Source organism: Tenrec ecaudatus, chromosome 1 (genome assembly GCF_050624435.1).
Source record: "Tenrec ecaudatus isolate mTenEca1 chromosome 1, mTenEca1.hap1, whole genome shotgun sequence".
Lineage (NCBI taxonomy): Eukaryota > Metazoa > Chordata > Mammalia > Afrosoricida > Tenrecidae > Tenrec > Tenrec ecaudatus.
This window is the reverse complement of record NC_134530.1, coordinates 246,405,980-246,418,848: the sequence shown is the minus strand read 5'-3', so window position 1 is coordinate 246,418,848 and position 12,869 is coordinate 246,405,980. Positions and strand designations below refer to the sequence as shown.

Sequence of the window (12,869 nt, the reverse complement as noted above, 5' to 3'; positions counted from 1 at the left end):
GTGGACATGGGCGTATTGATCCTAGCCCGGGAGTGGGGGGAGCAGAAGGGGGTGGTGTCTGGTGACTTCTCTACCCCTTGAGCCACCCCCAGGCCCCAGGTCTCACAGGTGTGTGCTGAATCCCAGCTATTCCGAGGCAACGGGTAGAGGAACAGAAGCCCGCCCTCTGTCTTGAATCCAGGGGCTTTAGTGGAGGGGCCTGGCTGCACCGCCAGGGCAAGACCAGCCTGGAGAGGGGCCAATTGGGTTTCCCTGATGCAAACACTGGCCAAGCAGTCAGGAGAAGGAGCAGTTGGGAGGGGTGTGCAGGAACCGTTTTTATCAGTGACCCCAAAGATGGTAGTCCAAGTCACATCACACACACACACGCACACACACACACACACACGACAGCAGCAAACTCATTGCTGGACGGTCGATTCTGACATGGGTGACCCAGGAGTGAGAGTACCATGATTCTCCACAGTGTCTTCTTGGCTGTCATCTCTATGCAAACAGACCCCCAGGCCTCTCTTGGAGAGTGCCACTGGGTGGTCTCAAACTGCCACCCTTTTGAGTAGCAGCTGGGTGCAAACTATACAGGTTAAACTGAAAGAACCAAACTTGCTGCCATCGAGTTGGTGCCAACTCATAGAGACCCTGTAGGATGGGGTAGAGCGGCAGCTGTGGGATTCTTGAGATTGGAATTCTTTTTTTTTTTAAAAATCATTATATTGGAGGTTTGTACAACTCTTATCACAATCCATACATGAGGCTGGACTTCTTTATGGGAGTGGAAAGCACCGTCTTTCTCCCTCAGAGCAGCTGGTGGTTTTGAACTGCTGACCTTGTGCTTAGCAGGACTCCCTTTTTGGTCACCCAGGGTCCTTATGTTCTGGGAACGTTTCCATAATCATCATCATCATTTTTGTCCATTTGCCAAAACTCTGTCTGTAATGTACCCTGCCAAGGAGACACAGCATCCTTCTCCAGGTGACCACAGCCAGGGCCGTAGCTGGTCCCTGTGCCTGGGGCGGAACATGGCAATGCCCGTCGGGTATCAGTGTGATGGGCCCAGGCACATCTTCCTCTAGCTAGAGCCTGATTTGGGCTAATGTAGCCCTATAGTGTGGGCCTTCTATTCACAGCACTACATCTCCCCATATACCGGTCACACAGGTCGCTTGCAGAGAGTGCACAGGACACAAATTCCTGTGGGGTTTACAAAAAACCCCACACAAACCGAGTGCATTCTCTGCATCAACATATGGCCTCCCTTGGAGGCGGTTTTGGACTCCAGGGCTGAGCTGCGTGAGGGTGGGCGCCCTGGGGCAGGGCTGTGGTCACTTACTTGGCATAGGCCTTCTCCAGCAGGGCGCTCCAGAACTCGCTCCCCTCGGCAGAGTGCACAAAGAGCAGCTCCCCGTCCTTGGTGGGCAGCCTGTCGTCCACCACCACCTCCACCCACTCGCCGTACTGCCAGAACTGCGGGCCGACGGGAGAAATGGGGGGGGGGGGGTTGGGGGAGGCTGGCAGCAGAGTCCTGGGCAGCACGGGGCTCCTGCCTAGCCCAGTCCATCACGGCAGTTTCCAGGAGCCCCATCCTGGTAGCAATGCTCCAAGGAGCTGAGCACAGAAGGCTTGTCTCTCCTTCCCAATCCACACCCCTGCCTAGCATCCTGCTGGCCCCTTGGGGGCTCCGATCCACAGCCACCTGATGGGTAAGGTCCCATGTCAGCGTCAAAGATGCTCATGCTCCAGCCCATCTCACCGAGCCTCTCCCAGTTTTCCGCTGGCCTTCGAGCCTTTTAACCTACTGCTTGGTGATCGTATCACACGAGTCTTACTTGACCAGGACGAAGGGAGGACCTGGACGCTCTGTCTCAGACCTCAAACCACCGGCTCATTCTAAGAGGTGGCCCTTCCTTTCCTGGACCCCCTGAGCTACCCCAACTGGCGGTCACCAAGGAGACTCCCCAGAGCCATTGTTATGGGGACTCATGTCAGAGGCAGGCCAGCGAGCTCCCTGCACTCCCGGTGCCCTTTGGAGAACAGCACAGGCCCCAGGGGTCTACAATACAAACACGGGGCGGGGCGGAGGTAGCATGAACTGTGCTCCCATGGCCAGGACCTGTGGAGAAGAAAGCTGCGTGGACTCAAGTCACCTGGAAGCGGAAGATGCCCGCGTAGTTTTCCTGGAAGCTCTGGTCAAAGGGCACGACTCGAGCCAGGACTTCTTCATTCAAGGTGAGGGAGGCAATGGCTGCCAGTAGCCAGCAGTCACCTGTGGACACAGCACAAGGAGCTGCCATCAGAGGAGCCTGGGCGCCCGGGCGACGCCAACAATCTTGTCCCACTGCTGGGAGCTCAGAGCCTGAGTCGGCAGGGGCAGTGCTCATCTTAAGGCTGGGCAGGAGGGTGCGGGTGGCATTTTGAAGGAAATGCTAAGGAAGAGGAAGAGCCTGGTGGTGTCACGCAGCTCTAAACCACCCGCAGTTCCGCCGAAGAAAGACCGGGCTGTCTGCTCCGGCAAACAGTTCCTGTCTCGGAAACCCACAGGGGGTGCTGTGCATCCACCCTGACTGGATGGCAGCGGGTTTGATTTGGGTTTGGCTGGCTAAGGAAGAGATGCTTGTGGTGGTCGAGAGTCCCTAGCTGCCAACCGAAAGTCTGGGTGTTTGAGTCCACCGAGAGGGGCATTGAAGAAAGGCCTGACAATCTACCTGCAGAAAAATGAGCCCATCATAGCCCTGTAAAGCACAGTTCTGCTCTGACACACGTGGGGTCACCAGGCGTCAGAGCGGACTTGATGGCCACTGGTTTGTGGTGAGGTGGGACTGGGAGGGAACTCATTCCCTGAAAGATCAGCCCCTCCATGGGGGTGGGGTGGGGGTTCTCAGGACCCAGCGCAGTGCTGTGCAGAGCACGGGCTCCGCGGAGAACACCGTGCAGTGAAGGGATCGAATCCTCTGCACAGCCTTCTGAGAAAGGGGGCCTCCAGGGTAGGCTCTGAGTCAGAGAGAGATACATGGAGTGATGGGTCATAGGAGGAGTCTCCATCTCCGAGTAAGGGCTCGGAGAAAGGGGAGGCAGCAAGAGAAATATCGAGCGACGGTATGGCAGTACAGGAGCGGCCCGCTTGAGCATCATAGGAGGTGTGTCAGGCCAGACACCTGCGAGGGTGTGGGGACAAAGGAGCAGGCAGCATTTTGGGGCCTGGGTACCGTGCAGGGGGCGGGCAAGATGGGACAGCCAGCTCCCTCTCTGGCCTCATGCCCTTCCCCAGAGAGTGGACACGTGTGGGGTGGGCAAGGAGTTGAGTGAGGCGCCTGTGCGGACCCTGGCAGTGGCTCGGTGAATGACACGTGTCAGGATCCACGGCCAGATAAGATGGCTCAGGGGAGGGGGTCATGTCACCACAAAACGAAAGAAGGCTCAGCCTGATGGTATAGGGTTTATGTATTGGGCTGCTAACTTCAAGGTCAGCAGTTCAAAACCACCAGCCTGTACTTGGAAGAGTTGGGGTCTCAGAAACCCACAGGGGCAGTGCTACCCAGTCCTGCGGGGTCCCTATGAGGCACCACCGCCTGGATGGCAGAGTTTGGTTTGGGATTAGGAAAGTGGACGATGGAGTTTGCTCGATGCTTGAAGAGTGCGCTATCACACTATTACAGTAAAGGCAGTGGGCCTCGGCTCGGTGCAGGTTTGCTGTTCGGTGTGGGGCTTTGGACAGGTTCATTCTGGTTGGGTTCCCTGCTCAGAATTGGTACTTCCAGCCCAGATATACTGAATCCACATCCCACTTAACAAATGCTATAAAAATCTGTAAGATCAATGAGAATTTCCCAGGGATCTTTTAAAATATAGAGATCCTTACCAAGTACCTCTAGGGGAGAAAGCAAATTCTCAGCAGAGGGTTGGGCTGAAATGAACCGGTCCAAAGCCCTGGCTTCACAGACTTTTGCTAATTGGCAGGTCTATTAAAAATGTTTTTACATGCAATTATAATGTAATTTTTAAAAACCTCACCATTATCGCATTGATGCCAACCCATAGTGACCCTATAGAGCAGGGCAGACTGTCCCGGTGGGTTCCTGAAACTGTCACTCTGTATGGGAGGAAAAAGCCTTCCTCGTCTTCCTCCCAAGGAGTGTCGGCCACGGCTTTGGACTTTTCAGTTATGTGAGTATGAATGACTAATGTCCCCATTTTCTTCCCCTTACCCGGGGTGGGAGCTCTTGCCTCTTTAGCAATAGGGGGGCCTTGGGAAATCGCCATCACTCACTCAGCCATTGTTGAAGGAGCTTCATATCCATTGGTGATCCAGGGGAGCTCTACCAGTATCATCTCCATGTTAAAGTGAGCCTACGGAGACTCAGAGCGGTTGATGTGCAAGACCAAAGCTAACAGCCACGCGTTTAGAAAGCATGCTGTTACTATCTGCCAGAGGGCAGCGGTGGTTCTCAGGAAGAGCGCACACCCTCCACGCAGGAGGCCCAGGTTCAATTCCTGGCCAAGGCAACCCATATACAGTCAGGGCTTGTCAGTGGAGCGCTTGCAGGTTGCTAAGGCGCTAAACAGGCTTCCAGCCAATTCGCAACTAAGTGAACTAGCAAGAGAGGCCTGGTGATCAGATTCTGAAAACCAGGCAGTGAAAACCCTAGGCATTCCAACAGTTGGATCCCCATGGACGGTGCAGGATCGGCCAGACTCATTCTGGTGTGCACGGGTGGGGTTGCCATGGGTAGGGGCTGGCTGCTGTGATAGCAGCTAACAACATGTCTGAGAGTTCAGAAGCAGCGAGGACTTGGTGCGAGTCATGGGACAGCCTCTTTGTGAGAGATGCTGACATGATAGCAAGGGATTTTTTGAGAGAAATGGAAGGGGCCAAGAAGAGTTCAGCTGCCAGGCTGTCCGTAAAACAGAGGTCCTTCAAGGTCATCTTTGTGTATCTATGGCTCTCACGCCAACCTCACAGGACTATCCATTCTTGAGGACTGAGGGGGTCGGCAGCCCCCCTCCCCGACCTCCCCCACGCGCCTGCGCCTCTAACATCATATCTTCTCATGGCTTTAGTCCTTCCTTGGAAACCTGGGAGTGCCTGCTGCTTGTTTTTCTTTTGTTTTAACATTTTGTTGTACGCTGGGTGAAAGTTTACCCATCAGATTAGTTTCACATTCCATGGCACATACACAAATTGTCCCATGACAGAGGCTGCCACCCCTGCCCCGTGTCAGCACCCTCCCTGTCCGCCCTGGGCTCTCCCGTAGTTCCTTAGTCTGGGCTCTGTGCCCTCTTGCCCTCTCACCTTTGCTTTGGGCCACCTGTTGCCCTGGGGTCTAGGATGCTGCCGATTCAAAGGAGCACATTCCTCACTCCTTACTGTTATTTCTTGGTCAGCCTATTGGCTGAAAGGTGACTTCTGGGCCTGTCTTCAGTTCATACTTGGAAGGGGTTCTTAGGGAAATCATCTCAGAGGTTCCTCTATTTTTCAAAAAGTAAAATTGCTTTTTGTTCTCCACATGTCTCATGCTGTAGCTGGGGCCCTCTGTGGTGTCCCTGGTCAGAGTGATAAGTAGGAGATGCCAGGCACCATCCAGCTCTGACCTCAGGCTAGAGTAGGTGTGGTTCATGTGACTTCTGGGATTAGCCTGTGGGCTGATTGCTTCCTTGAGCTCTTGGCTCCCTTCACTCCCCTTTGTTCCCCGCAGGGAGAGATCAACAGCTGTATCTTGGATGGCCACTGCTAAGCTCTTAAGGCCCAGGATGCACCTCACTAAACTAGAATGTAGAACATCATCTTCATGAACTATGCTATACCAGTTGACCTAGATGTACCTACCCACTTCCCATCATCCCCCCACCATTGGTCTTTAGCCTTCAGACTTGGCAACTCAGTCCTATGAGGTGTTTGGTTATGTTTAAGAAAATCAGTCAATCTGAAAAACAGCCAGTGAAAACCCCATGAATAACCGTCTTCTACACACTTTGCTAGGAGCCTTGCTGGTGTAGTGGTTAGGAGTTGGGTTACAATCTGCAAGGTCGGCAGTTCAAAACCACCAGCAGCTCCACAGGAGAAAGACAAGGCTTTCTATTCCTGTAAACAGTTACAGAATCAGAAACTCACAGGGGTAGTTGTCTTAAAGGGTCAAGATGAGCCAGTATTGACTGGATGGGAGTGAATATGTGCATTGTGACATGCGTGTCTATGAATATATGTGTAGCACATACAAATATATGTGTCCTAGCTAGCATCCATAGCTACCTGTGTCTCTGCTCACACATCGTTGTTTCTTATCGCTGTGGCTGCAGGATTTTATGAGTCACCGTGTGTGCGGTAGTGGTCTTGTGTGCCTCTCAGTGTCTTCCTTTGCCTTGGTCACCTTGTGCTGGCGTCTCCCATACTGAGTACTGCCTTTCCCTTCAACTGAATTACAACACATGTCTCCGATGGAGTGGCAGTTACACATTGAGCTGCTAATTGCAACGCCGGCAGTTCAAAAGCACCAGCCCCTCGGCAGGAGGAAGACTGGTCGTTCTATTCTCATAACTAGTCATGCAAACACCCAGGGGTGGTTCTTTCCTGTCCTAGAGGGTCGCTAGGACTTGACATCTACCCAATGGCCATGAGTTTGGGGGTTTGGGGCACTGTCTGGTTAGTGATTCTGCCTTCCTTCCCCTCTTATTCCCATTAGCCCACAAAGAATATTTCTCTTTCTGTGTTTAAACCTGTTCTTTCCTTTTTTTTGGGGGGGGGGCGGGCAGTGAAGAAGCATAATTTACATGTTTATATATTTTATAAAGTCCTTAACACTTCCACAGTGCATGTGTGTGTATATATATATATAGATATAGATATAGATAGATACAGATATAGATATATAAAAAAAATGCTTGACTAGAAAACTCTGGTGAGAGTTTTAAGAGAGACCTACCCTGGAAGGAAATAGTGTATTAAAATCTCATCAATTACTAAAGTTACAACATGACCCAGGTCTTTGCTTTCTTTCAGCCAAAAGAAACATGCTTGAGGATATGCGTAGCTCATTCTCTTGTCAGAAACAATGTGCTACAACCAACTCTTAAAGTATGCACCTGAGAACAAGTTTCAAAATCTACAGGTAAGCATTTTCCATCCTGGCAGCCATCTGTAAAATGCATGCGTCACTGTAACGACTCCTTATTTCCAGAGAGTATTCTTGACTGTTTACTAGCCAGGCTAGTATTTGTCCTCCGTGATTGACTTTTTTTCATTCAGGATGATGCACTCCAGGTTCATCCATGTTGTGAGAGGTCCCATGGATTCCCCACTGTTCTGTAACACTGTGTCCTATCCCTTTGAATGTACGCAGCAGCCCAGTGTGTTTCAGCCCACCCATCTCCACTGCTGGTGGCTTAAGCTGTCTCCGTCATTTTGCTCTGTGAACAGTGCTGCCACGGGATGGGTGTGCACACGTCCGCTGGTATCACAGCTCTTGCTTCTCCAGGACACAGACCTACGGGTGGGATTCCCAGATCGTACAATAGTCTTATTTCTAGCCTTTTAAGGAAGCATCTTCCCATTTTCCATAGTGGTTGCACCAGTTTACAGCCCCTCCAGGACTATACCAGATTTCCAACATCCCCCGCCCCTTGTCCATAGTTGCCATTTTTAAAAACCCATAGACAAAATGCCTATTTTATTTGGATGGAAATAATCTGCACAAAATTCATTTTCTTCACCAAAAGTACCAGTGATATTTCCTGTATTACTCCTAGATAAGTCACCAAACACTTGTTTTTATAGGCTTTCTAGGGTTTTGTTTACAGATCAAGATCCAAACTCACTGCCATCAAGTCTATGCCGGCTCATAGCAACCCAATCGGACAGGGTAGAACTGCCCCTGCTGGTTTCCTGCATGGTAACTCTTGATGGGCGTGGAAAGTCCCGTCTTTCTCCAGACAAATCGCGATAGGACAGTAGATAAAGTCAAGTAAAAAGAGGAAAACAAATCGATCAGTTGTGAGTGTCCATGGACTATGGGACGGACGTGTGCAGCGTGCTCTTGCTAAGAGGGCTAAGAAAGCATAGCTCAACAAAGGCAGGTAAACAGCAGCAGGCAGACAGACGTGCTGCAGTAGTGCTCAGACCCCCCACTAGAACCGGAATGCTAACTTGTTCCTTTGGGTTCAGTTGATAAAGACGAAATCGACTCTGAAGTCCTTGTTTGGTGAGCTCATCATTGTCTCCCTCACTAGTCATTATAGATTTTTAACATCTTAAACCTCCCACTGAGTCAAAGATCTCAAAGGCCTTTCAATTCATTGTTACATTTTGTAAATATATTCCTTCCTCCCACACCTCTTCAAAATTAGTCCTTTCTTACCCCCTCCCTTCGAATCCCACCCACCCCAAAATGAGGCTCTTAAAAGAACTGTGTTGCAATACCGAATAATTGGATTCATAAGGATAATAAATATCATGTCTAAAGATGGCTACACTCCAGAGTCAACTCTGTAGAGATCACAGAGAAACAGTGTAGTGCTTTCATGCTGTCTTCTGGAAGAACAGATACACTTTCCAAGCACAAAAGTTCAGAGAGGGGCCATTTACATAGGTAGATAATCAATGGCAAATGTATTCGTTTAGAGCCTGTGTTGGTTAAGGTTGTGTGTCAACTTGACTGGGTTAAGATGTAGTCATCCTCCATGAGGAGATCTGCTAGAAGCAGCCAATCAACTGAAAGGAGTTCCCTTGGGGGGTAGGGAGTGGTGTCTGCTTCCATTATATGTGGATCTGCTGGCAAGGCTTGACCCTGGAGAGTTTTCATCAAGCTTCACAAGACAGGAAACCTACAGAGTCCTCTCTCAGTGTGGTAGTTATATAATCTGGTGTCAACTTGTGGAGGGGTGGAGTCTAGCCTGTCAATCAGGTCGCAGCTTGATGACCTCATTTGGAGGCACTATGGAGATAAATAGCTCACTGGAGGCCAGATACCCTCGCTCCCTGCAACACATAACTGGTGATGAGCCTGATGGAGCTACACTAGAGTCCAGGAACTGAAAGAACCATGTGGAGACCTTGTCAGTGCTGAGATGCTTCCACTGGATCCACAAGACTTCCCACCCACTGACCTGTGATCTTCCTGCATTCGGCATCACTGCATGTTTTGTGTGAGCCTGAAGAGGAATTTATAGATTGGTATTGGACATATGGGCTAATATTGGATTTATGGACTTAATCTGGACTGGGCTGGGATGTTTTCCTAATATACAATTCCTTTTTGATATAAAGTTCTCTATTACACACATATGCATGTCTAGGAATTTGTTTCTCTAGTCCACCCAGACCAACATATTCAGGTTATGAGACACAGACATGTCTCACCAGCACAGGTGCGGCTATGCTTTGCTGCTGTGCCCACTGCATCTCTCACTACCCGGAGAGATCCTTCCTGAAGGCAGCTCTGGAGATCTTGAGCAACTGTCTCTAGGGGGCTTTAGAGAGAACAGTGAGTAAACTGCTGTGTCCCAAAGCACCTTCCTAAAACCTGTACCCTAGAGTTCACCCAGTGCTCCACCAGAGCTGGAAGCTGATCAGGGGAAGAGGCCTTCTGGGCTCAGCCGCCTCCTGACCACCAGAGGGATGCTTGGCTTTCCCGTGAGAATCAAAAGTCCGAAAAAGACTTTAGGTATCTTTGTCTCCTAATGTCTTTGCTTTGTTTGTTTGTTTGTTTGTGTACAATGTCTTACTCTTGTCCATCTTCTGTGCTGAGATTCTGGGCACTGCTGTTTCTTTCTTTAGGCTTTTGTTTCTGGTCAGAAATATTATGTCACACTTCCCCACGCCCCCCCCCCCCCAAAATATCATGTTCGCTCAATTCTTGCATTCATTTTCTCAAATCCTGTTGGTATAACTTTATCTCGAAGGAATGTGGGACAGGGTCTACTTTTACGGATCCTAGAGAGCTCATACAGCCTGACGCCTACCCAGTCCTTTCTTGTGTTTCCCAGGTGTTTACTCCTCTAAGCCAGCTCTCCAACCACTTCTGGCATCTGGCCAGCCCCCGAGGAAGACCAGGTCGGAGTGTGTACTCTTCAACATGCAGCTGGAGGCAGCACGCAGCCTGTCGGCGCGTCAGGGCTGGCGTGGAGTGAGGCGATGTCTCACTGTAGCTTGATTTGCACCTTCTAACGGCTGGTGGCAAGCATCTCTCCCGTCATGGGTTTCTTTGCTACCAGGATGTCTTCTTTGGTGAAGTGTTTATTCATGTGTTTGCCTATTTTAAACTGGGTTGTCTTTTCATTGTTGATGTGTTGACATTTTCTATAAATCAGACCCTTCTCAGACAAGTGGGGTCAAAATGTGTTCCCAGGGAGTGGTTCCTTTTCAGCCTTTGGTTCAGTCTTTTTCTTAGCAGTCAGTGAGTTAGTAGGTTGGTAGGTTTCAGGCATCTAGCGTGTGTATCTCTGGCAGCCTGTGCAGGATATTGTAAGTTAGGTTTGATTGTCTGTTCGTGCCATTAATGAGGGTCCCTGGCATTGTTTTGTTTGATTCTTATTTTTCTTGAGCTTCTTGGAGATTTTCAAGGAATCTGGAAAAACGTATTTAGTTGACCCTGCGATGCCAGGGGATAGCACAGACTTGTTTGTGAGTATGATGGGCCCAAGTACATGGATTCCAGCCACGGGGTGTCTGCAGGGAGTCACGGGTTTCTGTGTATGGCCCACTCCTGAGAAGGGAGTCACGGGTTTCCGTGTATGGCCCACTCCTGAGAAGGGAGTCACGGGTTTCCGTGTATGGCCCACTTCTGAGAAGGGAGTCACGGGTTTCTGTGTATGGCCCACTCCTGAGCAGCCTCATAATAGCTTCCCTGGTCTGTATGGGTTGAGGGATGTCCATTTCAGCACCACCCCTACTCTGGGTGCCACTGTGTTACGTGGCATTTGTGTACAATAGAGCAGTACATAAACACATACATTTCTACAGGACCTGTGACAGCTGACCCACTGCCACGCATGGGGCAATGACTGTGATGGAATGCACACAGGTTTGGCACTAGGTATCGGCACCCAATATTCTGTAGGTCACCACCCAGGGCAGACTCAGAGTGCAGAGCCTGGCTCACCACCAGCCTGGGTGCTCCAATCTGCTCCCCCACATCTTAGAAGCACTTGTCCTCCTGCCCTGGGTGGGAGCAGGGCCCCACCACCCCTGGTCCTCTGTAGAGGAGTCCCGTCTAGAATCCCTTGCCATTTCAAGCCCGTTTGTTTCCTTGGAAAGGATTCGTGTCCTTGCAGGCTTCCCAGGTGATGAGGCTGTGGTTCTAGGAGAGGGGGTGTAGGGGGAAGGAGAAGAGCGAGCGTCCGATAGGTCCAGGCTGCCAGCCACCACCGAGATGGCACACACCTCCTAAGTAGCTCCCATGGGGACGTTTCGCAGCTTGCGAAGACCATCTGATATGTCTCGTTTGATCCTCTCAAAACTCCTAGGACAGGGGTGTCATTGCTACAAGCACCTTTTGGAGATGCCGAAACTGCAGCTCAGGGCGTTTATACAGGAGGTAGCTAGTAGGTCTCCCATGCAAATCCTCTGCGCCCAGTTTGTTCTACAAAACTTATCTTGCTGGACTTTCCTCTTGGGTATTTAAGCCAGTGGGTCTCAACCTTCCTAATGCCATGACCCTTTAATGGAGGTCCTTATGTTGTGGTGACCCCCCCCAACCATAAAATTATTTTCGTCGGTACCTCATAACTGTAATTTTGCTGTTATGAATCAGGTGACCCCTGTGAAAGGGTCATTTGACCCCCAAAGGGGTCACGACCCACAGGGTCAGAACCGCTGCATTAAGCAGACACATGCTAAGGATAGCCAACTGCAATTCAAATTTAAAACCCAGGGGAACAAGCTGGAAGTCAGCTTCCAGAAACCCCGAATTACAGGTTCATAATCTCACAACCACTGGCCGAGTCCTGGTGGTGCCAGTGGGTAAGGGCTGGGCTGCTACTACCCACTGGCCACTCCCCGGAGAACCACGAGGCGCTCGGTTCCCATAAAGATTTACAAAGGTGCTATGAGTCAGAATGGACTTGATGGCAGTGGATTCCCCCCCAGAAACCCATTGACTCATGAAATGTTAAAAACTCATCGACGAATCAGTGCAGTGTAATTCACTAAGGCAACAGGAGGGTCTGCCATTGCCCAGTCAAGATCCCCCACACTAAAATCATGGGAAGCTAAGCAGGAATAGGAATGATATGGACTTCACAAAGATCCCCAAGTCTGTTATCAGTTCTGAATTCTGGAATCATGGGAGACCTAGAGGCCACTAGGAAGGTGTAAGGATCCCTGGTAGCAGAGTGGTTACTTGATGGGCTGCTAACTTCAAAGTCAGCAGTGCGAAACCACCAGCCACTCTGTGGGAGAAAGAACCACCAGCCACTCTGTGGGAGAAAGATGAGGCTTTCTACTCCCTAAAGATATAGAAACCCGCACCTGAAGTTCTACCTGGATTTAGAAGGTCACTATGAATCAGAATTGACTCAACAGCAGTGAGTTTGAGTAAGGTGTGCGTGTGTGTATTTGAAACCTGTTTTATAGCTCTAATTCCCCTCATGCTTTCTTCACCCCAGCAGTAAAATCAGTCAGAAAGGGATCTGACCCAGCCCATTTCTTTGGTGGAATGTTTGCTGCTATGAATGTTCTCGGTAACAAGAGCTGCAAAGGTCCACATTCACCAAGACTTATTTGGGGCCTGGCCCTGTACTTTAAAGCAGGGATGGGGAACATCTGGCCCACGGGCCGTATAAGGCCCACAAAATCATTCATCCCGGCTAACGTCACACACCTCACCCAAGAGATGCAGTCTCAGCCATTACATTCAGGGTGAGTAAATGAAAGGCTGGACCAG

At 50.3% G+C, this 12,869-nt stretch overlaps 1 protein-coding gene across 1 annotated transcript in view; it reads right to left on the bottom strand.

Annotated features, from left to right (window-relative positions):
- The window catches only part of CAPN2 (calpain 2), a 68,171-nt gene that overhangs the window by 26,087 nt on the left and 29,215 nt on the right, over positions 1–12,869 (bottom strand). The window contains exons 3-4 of the mRNA XM_075530627.1: positions 2,145–2,263; positions 1,331–1,464 (exon numbers count right to left, since the gene is read on the bottom strand). Coding sequence (XP_075386742.1) covers positions 1,331–1,464; positions 2,145–2,263 — 253 coding nt within the window. The remainder of the gene's footprint in view (positions 1–1,330; positions 1,465–2,144; positions 2,264–12,869) is intronic.